The sequence below is a fragment of the Rhizoctonia solani genome, chromosome 16 (genome assembly GCF_016906535.1).
Source record: "Rhizoctonia solani chromosome 16, complete sequence".
NCBI lineage: Eukaryota > Fungi > Basidiomycota > Agaricomycetes > Cantharellales > Ceratobasidiaceae > Rhizoctonia > Rhizoctonia solani.
In genome coordinates this window covers 2412648-2431343 of record NC_057385.1, presented here as the reverse complement: position 1 = coordinate 2431343, position 18696 = coordinate 2412648, and the positions used below count along the sequence as shown (strand labels likewise).

At 48.8% G+C, this 18696-nt stretch overlaps 5 protein-coding genes across 5 annotated transcripts; 1 reads left to right on the top strand and 4 right to left on the bottom strand.

The window, feature by feature from the left end:
* Positions 1-193: 193 nt before the first annotated feature.
* RhiXN_02043 (UDP-galactose transporter) lies at positions 194-4319 on the bottom strand (the record flags this gene model as incomplete). Its single annotated transcript, XM_043321862.1, has 5 exons — positions 194-1366; positions 1422-1929; positions 1980-2267; positions 2935-2993; positions 3069-4319. 5 exons carry the CDS (start codon positions 4317-4319, stop codon positions 194-196), a joined length of 3279 nt encoding a protein of 1092 aa, XP_043187685.1.
* A 407-nt stretch (positions 4320-4726) lies between these two features.
* Positions 4727-5260, bottom strand: RhiXN_02042 (uncharacterized protein; the record flags this gene model as incomplete). The annotated part of the gene is made up of 3 exons (XM_043321861.1): positions 4727-4946; positions 5005-5041; positions 5104-5260. 3 exons carry the CDS (start codon positions 5258-5260, stop codon positions 4727-4729), a joined length of 414 nt encoding a protein of 137 aa, XP_043187684.1.
* A 597-nt stretch (positions 5261-5857) lies between these two features.
* On the bottom strand, positions 5858-6495 carry RhiXN_02041 (CPDase domain-containing protein; the record flags this gene model as incomplete). Its single annotated transcript, XM_043321860.1, has 2 exons — positions 5858-6411; positions 6474-6495. The coding sequence occupies 2 exons, from the start codon at positions 6493-6495 to the stop codon at positions 5858-5860; spliced, it is 576 nt and encodes a 191-aa protein (XP_043187683.1).
* Positions 6496-6670: 175 nt separating this feature from the next.
* RhiXN_02040 (uncharacterized protein) lies at positions 6671-8483 on the top strand (the record flags this gene model as incomplete). The annotated part of the gene is made up of 3 exons (XM_043321859.1): positions 6671-6954; positions 7011-7168; positions 7222-8483. The coding sequence occupies 3 exons, from the start codon at positions 6671-6673 to the stop codon at positions 8481-8483; spliced, it is 1704 nt and encodes a 567-aa protein (XP_043187682.1).
* Positions 8484-8643: 160 nt separating this feature from the next.
* Positions 8644-18666, bottom strand: RhiXN_02039 (phosphatidylinositol 3- and 4-kinase; the record flags this gene model as incomplete). The annotated part of the gene is made up of 40 exons (XM_043321858.1): positions 8644-8660; positions 8719-8728; positions 8785-9114; positions 9228-9271; positions 9322-9568; positions 9622-9885; positions 9946-10071; positions 10128-10295; positions 10345-10454; positions 10508-10685; positions 10739-10945; positions 10996-11144; positions 11195-11340; positions 11394-11543; positions 11596-11814; positions 11864-12063; positions 12124-12302; positions 12361-12474; positions 12525-12633; positions 12691-12858; positions 12914-13174; positions 13227-13451; positions 13502-13810; positions 13860-14006; positions 14058-14231; positions 14317-14559; positions 14612-14759; positions 14809-14957; positions 15028-15617; positions 15667-15739; positions 15790-15812; positions 15868-16015; positions 16083-16254; positions 16305-16345; positions 16858-17014; positions 17059-17670; positions 17733-18025; positions 18103-18386; positions 18438-18583; positions 18644-18666. 40 exons carry the CDS (start codon positions 18664-18666, stop codon positions 8644-8646), a joined length of 7353 nt encoding a protein of 2450 aa, XP_043187681.1.
* Between the last annotated feature and the right edge of the window lie 30 nt (positions 18667-18696).

The window sequence follows — 18696 nt, the reverse complement described above, 5'->3', positions numbered from 1 at the left end:
TTGGTACTAGTATTGCGACAAAAAAATAATACGAAATATGGAAACAATATATGCAAAACATTAATGTTCTGCGGAGCCCGCCGTCGACAGTATGTACATGAAATCTGCCTGCAACAATGACTCCTTATAGCACAAACCTGGGACAGGAGAAAAGAGTTCGGAGAGTTCAATAAGTCTCATCTAACACGATACATCAACGGCCAGAGCCATTATCTGGCGTAAGTGCGCCAGAGCCCGGAACAGAAAGATTGAGAGCGGGACGAATAGATGAAGCACGAGAAGGTGGCCTGGACCAGTTTGCGGGAGTTGCAGCGCCTGAGCGACTGCCAGCATTGAGAGGGGTGTGTGCACCACTGATAGATCCGGCTCGCAGATTGGGGGAGTAGGAGTATGGGTTGGCTCCCATGGTGTCATCAGGGGTCAAACTGACAGGAGGAATGTGGCTGGCAAGGTTGTCCGAGCTAGAGAAACCAAGGACCTGAGCTATGTTGCGTGGACTTGGGAATGCACTCGATGATTTCTTCTTGAGTGTCTGTCCGAGGATAGGGGCATCATCGGCGACAGGGCTACCAGGGGGGAAAGTCGAAGAGGGACCGTTGTGGTTTGTCAGATCCCTGGTTCCGCTCGCAACTGCGATCTTGGCAGGGTTAGGAGTCTTCATATCAGCTTGATTGTACATCCATGTAGCGGCAAGCACGGTTGAGCTTCCGACCAGGAACGCAAGCGTAATTCGGAAGTCGAACAGCGCCACGCTCGCAAGGAAACTGAGAACGATGGACAAACTAGTTGCAAAGCCCTTCATAATGTTGTCGGAGTACTTGATGACAATGGCAGTAATCAGGCCACCAAACACTTGAGTGAGGACTGTTGCCCAAGCCCATCCGGAAAAGTTGGCAAAGAGCGAGAAGGGGAACGAACGACCATCGCTAGTAGTACCAGAGTTGTTGAAGATAATTGGAACCAACGCAGGGAGGAGGGAGAACAGTGACAATTGCACGTTACGGACCCAAAGGTCAGCTTGACTTCCTTTGAGTACCATTTCAAAGTATACTCCAGCGAGCCCAGAGGTAATGCAGGCGGCAGACACAGCGGCGAATCCCTTCAGCGGGTTCATGACATGTTTGGCCTGTCCAATCACCTCATGGGCACGAGCACTGACAGACTCGGCCGCAGCCTTGACGACAGGGTCAACGTTGTCATTGGTAGAAACAGGAGCTTCATGCTTGGGTGCGGTGGACTGAATCTGAACGATACCGACACCAAGAGCGAGGAAGAATAAAGCCGCCCATTTGGCCTTGGACAACCTCTTTCGTAGAAGCATGACCGAAAAGGCCGCAGTGGTCAAGATCTTCATTTGGTAGGTGACCTGTCAAAGCAATGTCAAATCATGAATATTATTATTTTTTTGAAAGTAATCATACCTGGAACGTTGCGACATCAAGGTTGCTGGCGGCCACGAACTGCAGGTTGTTCTGAATTACATATAGAATGGCAGGGATAGAGAGTTTCCAACAGTCGGGGCTAAAGACCTCGCGACCAAGGCGCCTGAATTTGCACCAGAGACGAGTCAAAAGTGACGTAGACCTGCGCAGTTGAGAGCTAAGAACTCCACGAATGCTTCCAGACCCTGTGCTACGATGACCGAGAAAGTTTCTGCCCTGAGCTTTTGCCTTGATCATTGGAGTCGTTGGAGAATCGTCGTCCAGGTCGCCAGCCCCAGACATAAGCGAAATGACCTCTGGACGAGAGGTTTTGGGGTTTTGATCATCCAAGCGGAAAAGGGCAATGAGAAGAGATATAGATCCCTTCAAGAGCTCGTTGAGCAACACCGCGGATGCAGCAGAATAGGTGCGATTCGCAGGGGTTGAAACACGTGAGTAATGCATGATAATAGTGAGGGAGGCATTTTGTACGGCCAACGTGACGAGCCTAATGGACAAATGAGTCACGCAACAATACGATATAGAATAGGAACTTACGAAACGTATTTCAGAGGCATGCCAAGGAACCTGGGTGTTGTGTCTACTTCTTTTGGGGTGATAGTTGCGGGGGGCAGGAGGCCATTTGCCCCGGCAGGTTTGGGGGAGCCGTTCATGTGGTTTTTTTCAGATGGGGCGGGTGGAGTTGAGGAAGTAGGAGGTGTGTTGTGTTGATATAGTGCGTTGAGAGATAGGTTTGAGGATTGGTGAGCGAGTGAATTGGGTTGGCGGCGGTGGAGATCTGTGTCCGGAGAGGCAGGAGAACCGCACAAGTTGACGGATGTCACCCTGTAACGGGAATAAGAACGACCGAGGGTTGATTACCATACGCAGATGGTGGAGGCGATACGGTAACGCAGATGCCATAACAGTGATCCGGCGGCAAAATGAGACCGTGGGGGCGATTCGAGTGGAGCAAACAGGGATTCAATCATCCGCAGCACAACCACGCGAGGCCAAGACAAGAAAAAAGAGTTTCAACTGTCAGCACAGCACTAATACAGCCTGAGATACGAGGGGACAAGAGCCGATAACCTAATTCGCTTGCCATCGTCTCACGACGTAGCGAGCATACTGCTATCCAAGCCCCAGCGAGCAGCGGCCGTATACAAGAAAGAAAAGGGAATATAAAACCAAGCAAAAAAAGACACGAACATTGGGATAAAAAACGATTTTGTGATTCGCTCACCTGGACAGCCTACGCTTAGGCCTGGACACTGCTTGTACACTGGTTGAAGCCACGTTGAGTACTCAAGCTTCGCCTTGCTAGAACGGCCGCTAAGAACGAGTGTACTGTATCGACGTCGGGGTGGACTTGGCAATCGTCGAGGAAGGAGGGGATCTAAAAGTCTCCGTCGATGCACCTGCCTGTTTAAGCGCTTGTTCCATGGTCCCGCGCGACCGCGTTTACAAAATAGCCACAAACACGGACCTGAATCTTAAGGTCCAGACTCACAAATCTCCAAATATCACAAGATGTAGTCGTAATGTCAATGTAAGCGAGTTCCCGACTGTCTAATATAGCAACATGAAACAAACAAGGCAATATGTTTTTGTCAGTCCACTACACCGAGGTAATCGATCAGATACGCTCCGGGGCACAGGCCCGAGTGAGGCGTCCTCTTCAGGCAGGGAATGCGCTGCTCCAGCTACCCCAGTCGTTATCGCCCACACGCCGACTTGTATTCGCTCTGCATCGTCACCAAAATACAATGCCGCTTTCCAGGTACCCATTTCAGTCACCCCATATGGTCCATAAACGGCATCGGCTGAAGCTTGTCCTCCACTTGCTGCAACATAGTCTGGGGCCCATCGATACTCGTACTTGGTATCAGGTGTTTGTGGGGGTGGTGGATGAGGATCCCAGTCGGCAGAAACAATCCCGGACCGTCTAACCAGTCGTAGCATCATTTCATAGGTCGCCTCGTACACATCCGAATCTCCAAGAGACATAAGAGTGGATGCGAGCGACGTAACTCGAGCGACCGGGCTCTCTTCGGGTGCATTTTCATCCGCGGCCGTACCGTCTATCGATTGTGGTAACACCTCAGTCGCAGCCTTCTTTTTCTGTCCCCGACGTGGGCCTTTAGAATTCGACCCCAGGCGTTGTAGGGCTTCGAGGACGGTTTCCCCCTTCTGCATAAACCCGAGGAGCTCCTTCATTACGTCTTCCTTCCCCCTCTCAGCTTCCTTGGCCTCCCGTTGCTCTCGCTCCCGCTCGCGCGATTCCATCAACTTTTTGCTTTTCTTGGCCTTCTTCATCTCGCGCTCGTCCAACCCTTCCATCCACTTGTCGTGTGCAGCGTGGGGATCGAACGACCGTACGAACGTCCCATCCTCTGCGAACTTTCCTTCCTCCATCTCCGCCTTCATGTTGAATGAAGACATCTCGTAACCCATACCCTGTTTCTTCTTCCTCTCTGCATCGTCTTCATCCTCCGGCTCGTCCTCATCACTCGACTCGGCCGTAGCAGTTCGCCCAAACTCCTGTCCCTCTATATCTCCCAGCGCAAGAAACTTCTCCTTCTTCTTCCCCGCTCCATCATTTTCTTTAGCCTTGTCAGGATCTGTCGCGGCAAACATATCATCGTCGTCGTCGTCGTCGGCACCCTTCTTTTTACGACTCTCCACCACGCCCTCTCCATCGTCTGAAGAATCGCTTTCATAGCCTTCAGTCTTGACCCCCTTGCGAGAAGAGACGTTCTCAAGGTTCTCGTCAACCTGTTCGGCAAAGGTTTGGTCGTCTCCGTTGGTAGCTGAGTCAGAGGGATCTGTGAACCGTGTTCGTTTCGTGGAGGGGCCAGCGCCCGAGGTGGCTCGTTTTATAGGGCGAGTGGACATCTGACAGAGAAAGAATGTTCAGATACGCCGCATCGCATTTTTCTTTCTCTCCTACCGAGTGGATTTAGGGATGCCGAATCGCTTGGCGGGGTCGTGACTAACTGCAAGTTGCACAAATGCACAATTATGTCATTGCGGGTGAAAGTAAGCGCCAGCATACAGTCAGGGTCTTCATAGCTGCATAGATGGGTATATTAATCATAACATAATCACAGGGGATTAAGAAAGGCGAGAGATATAGCGAGCAAAGATCAATCAATCGATAATGCGAACTGGCTTGATAATCCAAACAAACGACCCTCCACGCTGAACCGTCCTTATCCTTTGTGTCGTGCTGCTGAATAAACCAACTCCTCCGGCTATTTCTCGTCCCGCCACCGTGCTCCTAAGCGATGCAGGAGGTACTCTTATTTTAAGAGTAAAAGGCTCAGAGTCGCGGACGGTCGTCCTTGTGGCTCGGGTATGTCTTTTAGCTTGACAACAAAGACAACCTTTTTTCCCTTATGTCTGAGCTTTGCTTTTGCAACTACAGGCGTCGGATGGCAATGCACTGTACATGCGCATAGACTCTCTTCCTGGTCATGTTGTTGTTTGGAATCTGCCCGCAGATAGTTCCAGACAAACGGACTAAGATTCAAACTAATGTCAGCTCGGAAATCACACAAACAGACTTTTGGAAACTCACGTTTCTCTACCAATGTACGATTCCTCTAGAGTTCGGGCTAATGTTACCGTTACCATTAGCAACTCCTCAGATTTCACGAGAAACCTCTAATCAACTTACCTTGATAATACCAAGGGAGCCTTTCAAAATCAGCATTCTCCAGCAATGGTATCAGGGTCTTGGGTTGAGTAATGTAGATGGGTTTTTGTAACTTTGAGTATCGAGGCGAGCGACTTGCGCGTTGGTCGCGTAGAGTGGTAATACGTCTACTGGACATTTTTTTAGTCAAAAGGTACACTAAGAGATTGGATTGGATTCTGAGAATTTGAGCGAGGGAGGGGAGAGTAAGTGTGGTTAGTAGAGATGTAGGGTTGATATATGCGTGAGATGGCCCAAGTACAAAACTCAAAAGACCATAATAAGGGTCCAAGCCTTTGTTCTTCGTCGACTGACTTTGTGATGCACCATTTCCTTAATAGCAGGCCAAGTGCGGAAGGCCGTTGGTCATTTGGCAAGAAGTTGAATGAGTAGGTAAGTAGGCCGAGTGAAAGGTCTGGGATTGAAACAGGGTTGAAACATGTGAATTAATGGATACCTGGGTCCGCGCATCTCATATGCTGTTATAATAATTATTGCAGTAATTTTGGCGGGCTGATTATTCTGATCATATTGTGCCTTGGGAAAGATTGATGTTGAAGTAGCTCAAAGGCTGGTTACATGGGCAACCCAATTGACGCATGAGCTCCGATTTTTTAGGCAAGCTCATGTGGTTTTCATTCAGTTAATACTTGACATTCGATAAATGCTGGAGGGTGCTGTGTCAAGTCAATGGCGTGCGTGCATATATTTAGGTTACACACCAGTTGAATGTTTCTCAGTTAGAGATATCAGTACCAAGCTTCCATTTCTCTATTACTTCCCACGCCTCTGGCGGTCCTTCGGTTCGTACCAACCAAATTTCTTCGACGTGAATTTCGGAGATACCAGCGACTATATCTCCAGATTTACTCTCACTGGGCACTGCTGTTCCTTGATCGAACAGCCTCCGTACCAACGACTCTTTTAATTCTTGATCGCCTCCATAGAAGAGAGACAGGTGAGGGAAGTATGTTCCGCCAGGAGGTAGCGGGTGATTTAGTGCCTGTCGGACAGAGTCATGGAGGTTGCCAAGTTCCGGGGTGGGGTCGATGGCGATCAGGACCGACTGGAAGTATGATTGACCTGTCCGAACATTTAGAAAAGGCAGAGTCATGGAGGGTGTTTTGTCAAAGCCAAGGGACGGGAAAGGAAGGGGTATGGATGTCGGAACTGAAACTAGAGTAACGTGCGGTTGAAAGGCAGGGCCCTTTCCGTGCTTTGCTAAATCATCGAGAACTGGCTTTAGTCGCTCGTATTCACCGGGAGACGGAATAACCCAGAGTGAGAGGCCTGTCAGATGAGCTTCAGATTAGCTACTTGTGGTTATCTATCGGAGAGATACGTAGGTTCACCCATATCGGCTGACAGGCTCATGGATGGGAGCAAGTCGACAAACGAGCAGCTGATATATCATGACTAAGCTACGTCATCGAAACCAAAACACGAGTCTCAAGAATCGCCCGCGTTTGACGAGATTACCGTCATCCCATAAAACCCTCTTCCAACCTCTTCCGGCCTCTGACTACTACACCATATCTGAAACTTCAACATGCCTGTGATTCCTTCTTTTGAGGAGATAAATGCCCATATCGAGGCGATGGAGGAGTTTGTTGCGAGCCACCTTCCAAACGCCCCAGACCTACCTCCAGTACTCTCACAGGTATGGGGTCGGATACACGATGACCTAATGAGGTTTGGACCTCCTAGTATGCCAGCTTTTCCCGCGATCACTGGCATTCGAGAAGTGTTTGTAGAAGTACCGCCCTCTCCTCATCCACCAGTGACGAGGGTTCCTGTTGGCCAAAAGGCATCATCGTGGTTATCTAGGAATAAGTGGGTATCTTCCATCCATATTTAGTTCTGCTACTGAGATTTTATTATTTTTCAAGGTGGTCCGTTCTGGGTGTTGCGTTGGGTAGCGGCTTGCTTGCCGGTTACCTAATTAGCAACTCTGGCGATCCAGCCAGAAGCCGGCCTAGGTTCCGCATTCTCGCACGCAAGAAGAGGCGAACAAACGATCTTACCAGCGAGAGGCGCGAGATTATACGTAAGGCGCGACTATAATAATCGGTGGTATAGCACTGACCCAGATATATGCAGTGCTCCTGGGTGCAGATCATCCGTTTGGCTTAGGTTTAGCTCGTGACCTTGTCTCGAGAGGTTATGTTGTCATTGCATCGGTGTCTCGGGCTGAGCTAGCAGATGAACTTGAGTCTCACGGAGCGGGCTTTATACGTGCCCTAGTTCTTAACCCAGCCGACCCTGCAACTTTAAACCCATTCCTTAGGGATATGCGTGCAACTCTTGGGCTACGATTCCCCTTAGGTAGTGCAGGAGATCCATATGCTTCACCATCATCACACGCCCATATCGTGGCTCTGGTATCTCTCCTATCCTTGACCACGACTGATCCCCAAAATGTGACTGAGCAGGATGCAACGTCTTTCATGCCTCTGTCCAGCATGTCCCTTACCAAAGACTATCTTCCTCTTTTGATATCATCACACGTTACACCATTCGGGATCATTCAAGGTGTTCTCCCTCATCTTCGCAATACCAACAAATACCTCCCCAAATCACACCCCAGTGTGGTAATACTTCAGTCTGTCTACACTCTCGGTCCGGGTCGCAATGGCGCAGATGCGATCGTCACAACCGCCAACACAACCGCACTCGATGTCTTCCGCCGGGAGTTGCGTGAACAAGGCGTAGACGTATTCGAACTTGATATCGGGAAGATCGACACGGCTGGCGTCGTACCCTTGGGAATGAAGAGGAGGGAGGCAGCGCGTAGGGAGCGACATGCAAGTCAGGTTGGCAGAACTCCGAGTAGTTTCGAAGTCCTTGCAGACGCTGTCGCAGATGTGGTCGGGGAGCGCGGTGTAATTCAGTGGTGGCGAGGGTCCAAAAGACCCGTGGGCGCTGGTGGTGAGTTTGATTGCATACTTAGTTTGGCAAGTAATGAACAAGCCCGTATCTTAGCTCGCACATACGCACTTGCTTCTCGCCTCCCTACTCGTGTTTTGGACTTCCTAATTGCACTCCCACACACCTTGGTTGCCATGCGTAACTCGGGCCCTACAATAGGAGTACCTCCCGGAAATAATAGTACTCAGCCTACTCGCATCCAGACTGCTCTACCCCCTCAAACGGGTACCGATTCGACGCAACCCAGTGCCGTAACTCCTGGCTCAAGTGTATTATCACAATCTGCGGAGGCCTCGCCAGCAGAGGAAATGTATCACTCCCGCCACTCATATAATGTACCGGCCGGGGAGGTCTGGGGAAGCGTGGGCGAACCTGAGCCTGATAGTTGGGTTAGTTTGTCTGGAGCATCGGGGAGAGGAACTCCGTCTCATTGAGTAATTTTCTATTCATTCGATTTGTTTACTTTCTATAATTCCCACGCTGCACACACATTTACCATTTAACACAACGAAACTCGAATTATTCTGAGATTGGTCTGGCAAAGAACTAGTAGGATACTGAATATACACCCCCCACCCCCGATCAAGATTTGTACTACGCGTAAGGAATTCCTAGATTGAATGTATAAGTATTCCACTCGAAGCTGGAAGGTAGGGCATAGTTGCGTACCATTTTGCAACTAGAATTGAAAATAACATGAGTAAATGGTTGGGTATGGAACCGAAACTCGCTTACCCGCTGGAACTCATCGTAGAATGTGCTTCTCACATTCTCCTGGGCGTTCCTAATCACCCCCATCATCCAATCCGCGGCCTGTCTCTCCGTCATTTGCGGAACAAACCTATCTTGCAGACGTTTGATTGTTGGTTCGCCTTTGAAGCTTGGGAAATCAGCTCCAAGCATCAATGAAACAGTGTCCACAAGTTGGGTTACATGAGGTCGGATTGCTAGGAACGCCTTGACAGTCAGTTGGACGAATAGATTGAATCCCTGCGAGTTTTTGCCTCCCATGAGCGCAATCATCTCATGGTTTAACTTGAATGAATTTGGCTCAAATTTGACTCCCTGAAAAGAGGACCGTTTGTCAGTGTTAATATATCGGAACAGAAAATGAAAATACTAACCCCGGGGCGTATATGCGCGAAGAACCATTATTGTCAGTAAAGAGAAGGCGTTACCAGAACATGAAAATACTTATCTATGTCGAACAAAAACCCAAAGTCTATTCATACAAGTTAATAAAATTCTCCAAATAAGGGCAAACTAACTCACCAATATGCACGATGTGCCCTTCACCATCGATCATAATGTTGCCGTTGTGACGATCTTTTATCTGGAGAATATAGCATGCGACGGAATAGGCCGCCATGGATTGGATAAAATTCAAGCGTGCTTTCTGGAAAGCGATTGTATCAGGCGTGCCATATTTCGAAACGAAAAAGGCCATTAGATCGTTGATCTTTGCACGACCCATCTCATCACGAGAGGTGGAATTTGGAACGACATCAATGACACCACGCTGAAAAAATAAATCAATAAGAGTATCGATTATTACCTGATGTATTGGCTTACCCCAGGACCTGTGGCCGTAACGCGGTACGGGTAGAGGTATAGCATCAAACCAATGTCTGTGAATATGTTCTTGAACATTGCAATAATCTGGAGTGCCAATACGTCTTGACGACAGTCATCGCCGACCTTGAATATTGCAGCTTGCCATACATCGTACTCCTTTCTGACTTGTATGACCGCGCCAGCACCTTCGAGAACAGAGTTCGGGTCGGTCTCTGTTTCAGTTCGCACCTTTCGAACTTTGAATGTTGCCATGAATGGAGCCTAGTACAGATGGTGTGTCAGCTATGTGGCTCATAACCCAAAACCCTATCTAAAGCAGACCTTCGCGTGACTTTGCAGTGGTCGACCTGACCTCTTGTCAATGTCAACGACCACGCCATCAGGGTTGCTAGGAAGATAACATCCTTCTTCGACCTTAATTTTGGCCATCTCTTCGTCGATCTTAGCCTGCGGTCTTCGTGAGTATTTAAACAAACAACATAGTAAAGGATAAACCAGTTTACCTTTTTCTCAGGCTTTGTTTTCTTGATGTAGGGCTTGAGTTTCCCAGAAATGGAAGTCACTTCTTGGAAGAACTTGAATTCTTTCTCGTAGAAATTACGAGCCTCTCCTGATAGCGAGGCGACCACCATTTCTGTCATGCGATCCAGCATTGGTTTCATTGGGTCCTCCTACATCGACGGTCAATTCAAGGCCTCATACTCAAAAGCATATACTCACCACTTCGGCTCCGTCGTCCTTATAGCCGTTTGCCTCCATGTTCCAGATAATTTGGTGACAGAAAAGTTGTGAAACCTTGGCGGTTTCGAAAATAAACCTCTCTACATAGCCTAAACTCGTGTAAGAATGTATTGCATGGGAGTCCTGAGCCAGGAAAATTTACCAAATGCATCATTCCTTAATGCTTGCACGATTTGCGGAACATAGAAGAATGTAACGTCTACTGGATGCTGGGCAAGCACACGGTGCGCATATTGAAGGGTAATTGGGTCATTGTCAAATCGTGGCTCGAACAACTTGATCGCGATGACTGGAGGCACAGGATCCCATGTCAAAAGCAGCTGTGGACAAGTTTAGAACATACGTGATCACTAATGAACGCATATATGCGTACCTTGTAGTCTCGTTTCTGGCCGCGAGTGAAGCGGTCTCCAATAAAGAATTTTACTGCCTCTGAAACATGTAAAGCTGCACTAGGATCACTCTTTACTAGTTTAATTAATTCGTTCTCGACTATAGGGCGCTTGAACCGTTCCGACATATGAGTTGCGATAGCCGCGTCAACGTTCCAAGCTGTTCGAACCATTTGACGCCAACCATCCTGGTAGTAATATGAGTATAACAAGACTATGTAGAATAAACCAGGCTTACATCTGTGAGGCTGCGTTCACTGTTGCTCAGGTAGTCTTGCCCCCGTTTCAAGTCGTTGGTTGGGTTTGCCCACACTCTCAAGCGACCAATCTCGTTCTCGATCAAGAGCTTGAGCAAGCTGTTCTGAGAACGATGCTTCGAAAGATATTCTAACAAAACGTCGATAAAACTACTCGAAAGCTAAAAATGTGCTACGCACCTGGGTGACGTGAAGTGCTCTTCTCCAGCTGGAGACTTGAAGTGACGTGATCCGCTCGTGTATTGTCGTGTTGAATCACCTCCAAAAATTCGTTTAGAAGCTTGATATCAGCATTCACCTGGACCAAGTTTGCACCGAACGACCACCTAGAGGCAGAATTAAGTATTTCCATCTACAAGCCAAGAGAATCAAGACCCACTGTGGTCGAACTGCAAACCACGAAAGTGCGGTGCGATACAGAGCTTCGCGGAGCCGAGCTTCCGGGTATGTATCCATTAAGCTACTTCGAAGAACCTCAAACCCAAAAATGAGCAAACTGAAGCGAGGCTCACGAGCCAATGCATGCGTGCTACAAAATAAGCAGTTTAGCAATAATCAAATAAACTTAACCTAGTACCAACCTAAGCGAAACCCCTTTGCGTGTTGACCGCAGGACGAGTCTCAGAAGTAGTTGCATCAGACCGGGGTTCTTGTACCGGACCGCTTGGAATCTACTCCTCAACATCTGCAACAAGATTGTGTGCGGAACCAAGAGCCGACGGGCATCGCCAAGGATCTGATCCATATCAGACTTGTTGGTAGGGTTATACCCCACTGGGTGGCGGAATGGATCGCCGGAGCTTGAGACCGAGTAAATTCATGCAAAGCGGGAATGTGATGTTGACTCACTCCATATGGTTTGAAAATATGCCTTTCTTTTGCTTTACGGTGGTGGCCCATGCAGTGTTGAACTCGAGCATGAGTGAGATTTCCATATCTTTCCTCTCGCCAATTAGCCAAGTCCAAGCATCAATTCCGGTAGAAATAGTTGCTGGTGTAAATGCAGCAAAAGGTACAGCGACCAGATAATGGAGCAAGTCATGGTCAGGCTACAACACCATTTGGTCAATCTCAGAGTGAGGGCGGGCAACATAGATGGTTAGATTTACCTCGGGCAAGGCCATCAAAACAGCTGCACATCGGAATAGAAGGCGGCGAAGATCTTGCACGGTCAACTTGCTTGTCTTATCACGGATTTCAGCCACGGAAACGGCGAGTTTAGCCTTCAATGCCTTGATTTCGAGGAAAGGTGCTTTGGTCGGTGGAGGAAGCTGAATTTCCTCAATACCTATTCACACCAATCTATCAAACACCCAGCAGCGGGACGCTCGAGTGATTTCCCTTACCTCCTCGGTTGGCTAGCCTAACTCCTCCGGCTTCCCCTCCAAAGTATGATTTGGAGGCGATTTGGGTTGCCATAACTCTCGCTCTGTCCAAAGTGTATGGCTGAGAGTCCAGTCCTGGAAACCATAGAACTTTAGTGGGCTAAAGATGCTTTTGCAATGCATACCTTGCTTCTTGTCTGAAGGAGGAACCGTCTTGGCAAACTGCAGGGCCATGGTAGCACCAAGCTCAGCTGAGCCATCCGCAGATACCACTCTAGTGTCTGCAAGGTAATTCTACTCGGTACGATATGATGAGTGAATTGAGGTGTGATGCTACACCACTCAACTGACCTGTAGCGTTGCTTGTATCTCGATCGGTGCCCGAGCGGTAGCTGCCTCCAGCCACTTATTCGTATGTTTATACAATTGGGAAAGTATTTCATTCCTTGATGCATACGAATCCGAGAGCTGGAGCGTTATATCGGCCCTTTGAGAGCGGTAGTCGTGTTGGGGAGAGAACTTTATCAAATGGGAAGTAAATAGCTAGACCCTCCGATGTAGAATTTGCGCTTACTTCGTCCGTAAATTCACCTTCGCAGGCTCGATGAATTAATGTCAACACTTCAAGTAGGGCCACCACAAAAGGTGGATCACATAAGAGAGATGGAAAAGCCGAAATAAGTCGTTGAAGGTACTTCATTGCGAGTTCGCGAATCTTGGAGATCCTGTGCGTACTTGCGACCAGCAATTTTCGTAGTTCAACAGACAGTGCCGGGCTTATGGAGTGCTGTACAATTCTTCTGCTAATCGTGTCATTAACGAAATCACGAATGACCTGCACCACTATGTCAGCGCATATACCCTGCCAATACACACAGAATCCTCACTTTCTCGGAGATAGAATCCATGGAAGCAGTAAGGGGTGCATTTTTGTTCAATCCCTCATTCGAGAAGTACCAGACTAGGGACGATGGCAAGAACATTTTGGCGCGCATATTCTCCAAATCATGCATAGTGAGCAGGAAAATGATTTGAGTGGGCGTCAAGTATCGTATATCAGTTCCGCGTGTTGGGATGAATTTACTAAGAGTCACGCGATGACGAGCAACAACCTAAGGGGTGGTGAGTCTGATGCCTTGTCTGGAGCTGGGATCTGACTCACGATCTGTAAATAGTCATTCCGGAAGATAGGATTGTATTCGATCGCGTTGGTCAGATAATCCTGTGCCTCTTCAAGCACTACTGGAGGCGTTTTGGCCGCAATCCTTGTCATCGCAGCGTATTGCCACTCGTTTATCATATCTGCCTTATCATCGGAGCTAAGGCGGAAAAGTCCGCATATGAACCACATGTTTCTAAACAAGGCCGTAACTTCGGTACTTGCGTCACGGTCAGGGTGGAAATCAGAGTGGGCAACTAGGGCGTCAATGGGCAAAGTAAGAGCCACCAACTCGGCCAAGGTTTGAGTAGGCTGGGGACCCAATAAGCGGCAGTGCTCCATCCGAGTTGGAACTACGCACCACAGTTCCATTCTTGTCCTGACCTGCCTGCGTCTGGATGGCTGTACCCTTGTCCACAAACATCGTCAACAATTCGACTAAGTATGTCTCATACAGCTCGGGCCGGGTTTTAAGCTCATGCGCCAGGCGAGTTTGCGCGGCCAAGACCTGAATAACAGATTAAGACACCAAAGTGTTGTGTAAGATCTAGGGACATACTTGATTACTAGATGTTCTCGCTCCAGAATTGCTTTCGGCCCCTTCAACAATGCGATTAATCTGAGAGAAAACGTGGATGATATCGGAGAAGACATTCTGGGGCGCCGCGAGCGCTAGATCGACAAGATTGTACGAGATTGCACCTTGCACAGATGGGTGCGCGGTAGGTAGACGCTGTAATAAGAGTGAAATGCATAGCTTCGTAACCTGCAAGAGCCAAATAAGTTTGCTTCTTCCCTCGATGAGATGATATACGCACATCTTCTCTCTTAAACGCTAAAGCCAATCGGGTAATGACGGAGATAGTGCTCATTCCAATGCGGCGTTTCTCAAGGTCTGTTTTATTGCGCAAACCGGACTCGATTGAAACCGCAGTAGTCGAGTCATTGGCGTGATTATGGATGTAAGGAGAAGTGCCAGCATCCATTTCTTGATTGGTCGCAGTGATGTAATTCAAGAGAGAATAGATAAAGGACAGGAGGAAATCTTCGCCGGGAGCCGCCTACAAACAAACGAGGTTAATATCTTTCACTGCGATGTAGTTCCTCACATACCTCGATACACACGGCCAAGCAGTTGGATGCCGCAGCCAGAACAGTTGGAGCAGTCGGATCGCTGGCAAAGTGGAATTCCAAAAGCGGCAGAGGTGCAGTAATGAATTTACGCAAATGGTGAGCCATGGGACTCGCAACCTCGGGGAAGCTAAACCCAAGTTAGAGAAGCCCTCATTCGGCGCGTTACTTAAACTCACTTGTGAACGAGCACCGTCACCGAAGTAATCGCGCCTTCTTGCAAGAGATTATCGTAAGCAGGAGAGACGTCGCTCAGCATGAGTTTGATCTGCGTCAGCAAGCCGCTATCCAAGTCTCCCAGGGCGACACAGCACAAAGACACTAATTTCTACTCAAATTCAGTGAATGAAAACTGTACGTCAGTTCCAACGGATTTGAAGTTGAGTGAGAACACTCACCAAGCTCTCCGCCATAGTTTCCCAAGTGTACGTATCGTTATCAGGATCATCCTCCATGTCCTCAACTTGCACCAATAAATCATTGAAATACTTCATTGTGTGGGCTACCGTTTGTTGTAAATGCTCCTTGACTCCTTGCTGGGTACTGTCGATGCTATGAGCCTTTTGACGCATTAGGGTCGCCCAAGCCATATTCGATGCCTCTGCATCGTCAGTCAAAGCAACCGATTGGATCTTCTTCTTTTGTGTCTCGGGATCGTGGAGCGGAGACGCAAGCACCTGTGCAAGGGCGGTCCATTGAACCTCGACAATGCTACAAATAACAAAGTAGCCGGACAGAGGACGTTCATTGGCCTTGTAACGCGCCAAGAAAGCTTGGACGTAAAGCGAGAGAGAAGGGTCTTCGTCTGCGCGCTGTAAGAACTCTTCGACAATAGCGTTTAGTCGTTCGACGAGCCTGACGGAGAAGAGACTTGCGAATGCCTTGGAGCATGCCAACCATTCAGAAAGCTCCCACGGGAACGGGGTTGCGGTTACCGCGCGATATAAGCCGTGGAACGCAGGAGAGACATGGATGATGACCTCGGCAGCTACACCAATTGAGTGAAACGTTTACGGAAGACAGCTATGCCAACGTACCAGGCTCTTCTCCCAGCATCTTGACAGACTCTTCGCAAACGTAACGATCGCGGCCATCACATTCGCGCGGTGGCTAGGATGCAAGGAGGCTAGTCTAAGCAAGGCACAAACGGTAACGAATACAAGCTCGTCGGGCAAAGACCAGTCTGATCGACTTTGAATCAGATACACGCGTTGAAACGAGCAAACGTGTTTACTCACCGCTCCATGCCAGACTCCGCTCATAATCGATGTGCGGAACGTCACGCAGAATACCAATAAGCACCGTTACTGTACTCTCAACATGAGACTCTGGACAATTCAACGCGAATTGGCCAAAAGCAATGTTGCAATTGACACGTGAGGCGGGCTAAGGCGATATAAATGAGCTACGCGTCGGACTGGGCGTGAGAGGCATAAGGACTTGCCATGAAGACTTTGGGCTCTGTGCCATTAGATTGCGTGCTGGAAATATCCCTTGTGACTACTTTGGAGGTGATAAGTTCAATAGCCTCGTTGACTTCTTCGACGGGGTCTTCGGAATCGATACTGTCGCTAATATTCTGAGCAAGCTCAGTTAATATCAACTGGTGTAAATTAAAGTCGAGCCTGCACGCCCATAGAACACTGGTTGAATGCTCATGTTACCAACTACTCACGTATCCATGATGGAATCTTCCACAATATACTCGGTCCTCCACTAGTTGAGGTTCGGGTGAAAGCGTAAGTTGACGTTAATGATTCCTGATTGTAATTTGCAAAAGATATTTGCTATGACGCGGGATCTATTTATCCCCCATGCATCACGTCAGCGGTCGACGAATCATCCATCCAACGACGATCGTTTCATTGAGCTTACCGGCGGTAGCGGGCCGAAGACAAGCGATCTAAAGGTTAATCATGGCAAATTATTCAGGTGTTGGAAGCAACTTCTAACAAGTGCTTCAATTCGGGAGGGCAAGTATTTAGCTATAGTACATGTAGGATTTACTACGAGGGTGGGAGCGACGTATGGATAATATGGGAGGGTGTTAGGGTGGGTTGCATGCAAAGAGAGAGAGAAGGGAAGACGTGTGGCTATATGATACCAGGGGAAAGAGGCGCAATATTCGAATACAGTACAAAGGAAAAGTTCAAGGAACCAACCAAAAAGCGAAGCGAAGAGTTAAACACGAAAGCAAGATATGAAAGCATAAGAACTAGGAGACTAACGACATAAGCGGTCTTGACTTCGAGAAGCCCGTTGCCGGCTGGCGGCATGGACTGAACCCGAGAGGGCTGGCATGAGGTTATGGGCAGGGCGACATCGGTGAGGTGCAGGGACGAGGGGGAGATTATGCGGAAGAAGGGATCAAGAGCCCATTTATCGCTGAAGCAGGAAACTCAATCACTTCATCTGCCTGCTCGCAGTACATTGGTAGCCAACCAATTGACAGATCATCCCGGCGCTCGCCGTTGTCGTAGAACAATTGGGAATATGCAGGAAGATACGGACCGGATGTTACAGTCGATTGCGAGTCCGTTGGCGATGCAGATCCCGAACCCACACTAACAGGAGGCCAAATGGCGGTAGCAGTAAACGAAAGAGGGATAAGAACATATGCGGCCTGCTTGATAGGTTCCTGGTTGGATGCATCCTCAGGGGGAACGAAGGCGAGATTAAAACCAACGCGAAGTTCGTGCTTGATCCGCATATGGGGAGTAAACACTGTTGCTTGAAGTTGTCGATCTCCTTTACGAGCTGGATGGGACTTCCGGGTAGTAGGATCAATCGAAATCGGAATATCCATTTTAGCCCAGTCGTCGTTGAGCTCCAGGCCACCAAGAGCAGGTTTGAAACGAACGCGATTACCGGACACAAGGTGGGTCTGTTGGCTCCAATTAACGGCATAGTCATGTTGAACAACCAGCCCAAGCGCATACAGGGCCTGCCATGGGTGGGGGCTAAGAAGAGGCATGTTAGGGGGTTGCTCATGAGAAGGTGGAACAGGGAACGAATCCACATAAGCAGACATTGGTCTCGAGCTATGGCACATAATGATTTATGTAAACGGTAGTCCTCTGAAAAACGGAGGCTGAGTACGTACCTGAATTTTTCGGTTTGATTAACCTCAATCTCAAAATCATCCAGCCTCAAAGTGCCTAAACTAGATGAACCGAGGTCGTTAGCTCGTACGCGTAACGAAACCGGAACACGGTGCTCTTCACAACCAATATGCTGAGGGGCGGTTACAATCACATCGACGCTCCGAAGCAGTTCAACCGGTATCCTCTCATCATGGTCAAGATAGGTGATGGTCGCAGGATGGTCGACGAGGGGGAAAGTGCGTCCCTGTGGATGTCTCGGGGAAAAGTCGGGGAGGAGGGGAGCGGTGCCGAGCTAGCTCGATGGGAACAGGTTCTGCTTCGATTGGCTGAGGCTTTGTGCGCATCATATTGTAAAGGGAGCTAAAGTACCAAGAAGTGGACCTCTCGTATCGGCGAAAGTGGCAGTGGCGTAGATTGTGTACTGAGTTCCTCCTCCCTCATGACCACAATCGACGGTAGGCGGCAGCCAACCCGGGAGTTGCATATCAAACAAAACCTCCCATTGTTGCACACAAGGGCGCGACGAGGGACCCGCCAATCCGAGCAGCTCGTGGGGTCGGCTTCGGTAGTCAGTACGATTCGTCGGTCTTGGGGAACAAGCTGTTTAGTAATGCGACATATCCGAAACCCATCATAGCCAGCCTGAGATGAAACTAAAATGCTGAAATTTAGTTGGGCCCTGGAATATTCATTATCTGACGTACCCATCTCTGCCTTGCCTTCAAAGACCAGCTCCAGAGAAGAAATATGAACCGTCTCTGGTTTAATATAAGACTCAGATGAGACTGGGAGCACAGGCGGCGGAGTCTCGAGAGTAAGTGTGAGATGACCCGAGAGCGAGTAATTTGTTCTGTATCGCGCGTGAGCATGGTGCTCACGAAAAATAGGTGAAAAATGGATCGCCACTCACGCCGCGTCTGGAGATCCATACATATTAACCCATGGAGCGGTGGGAACAATCTC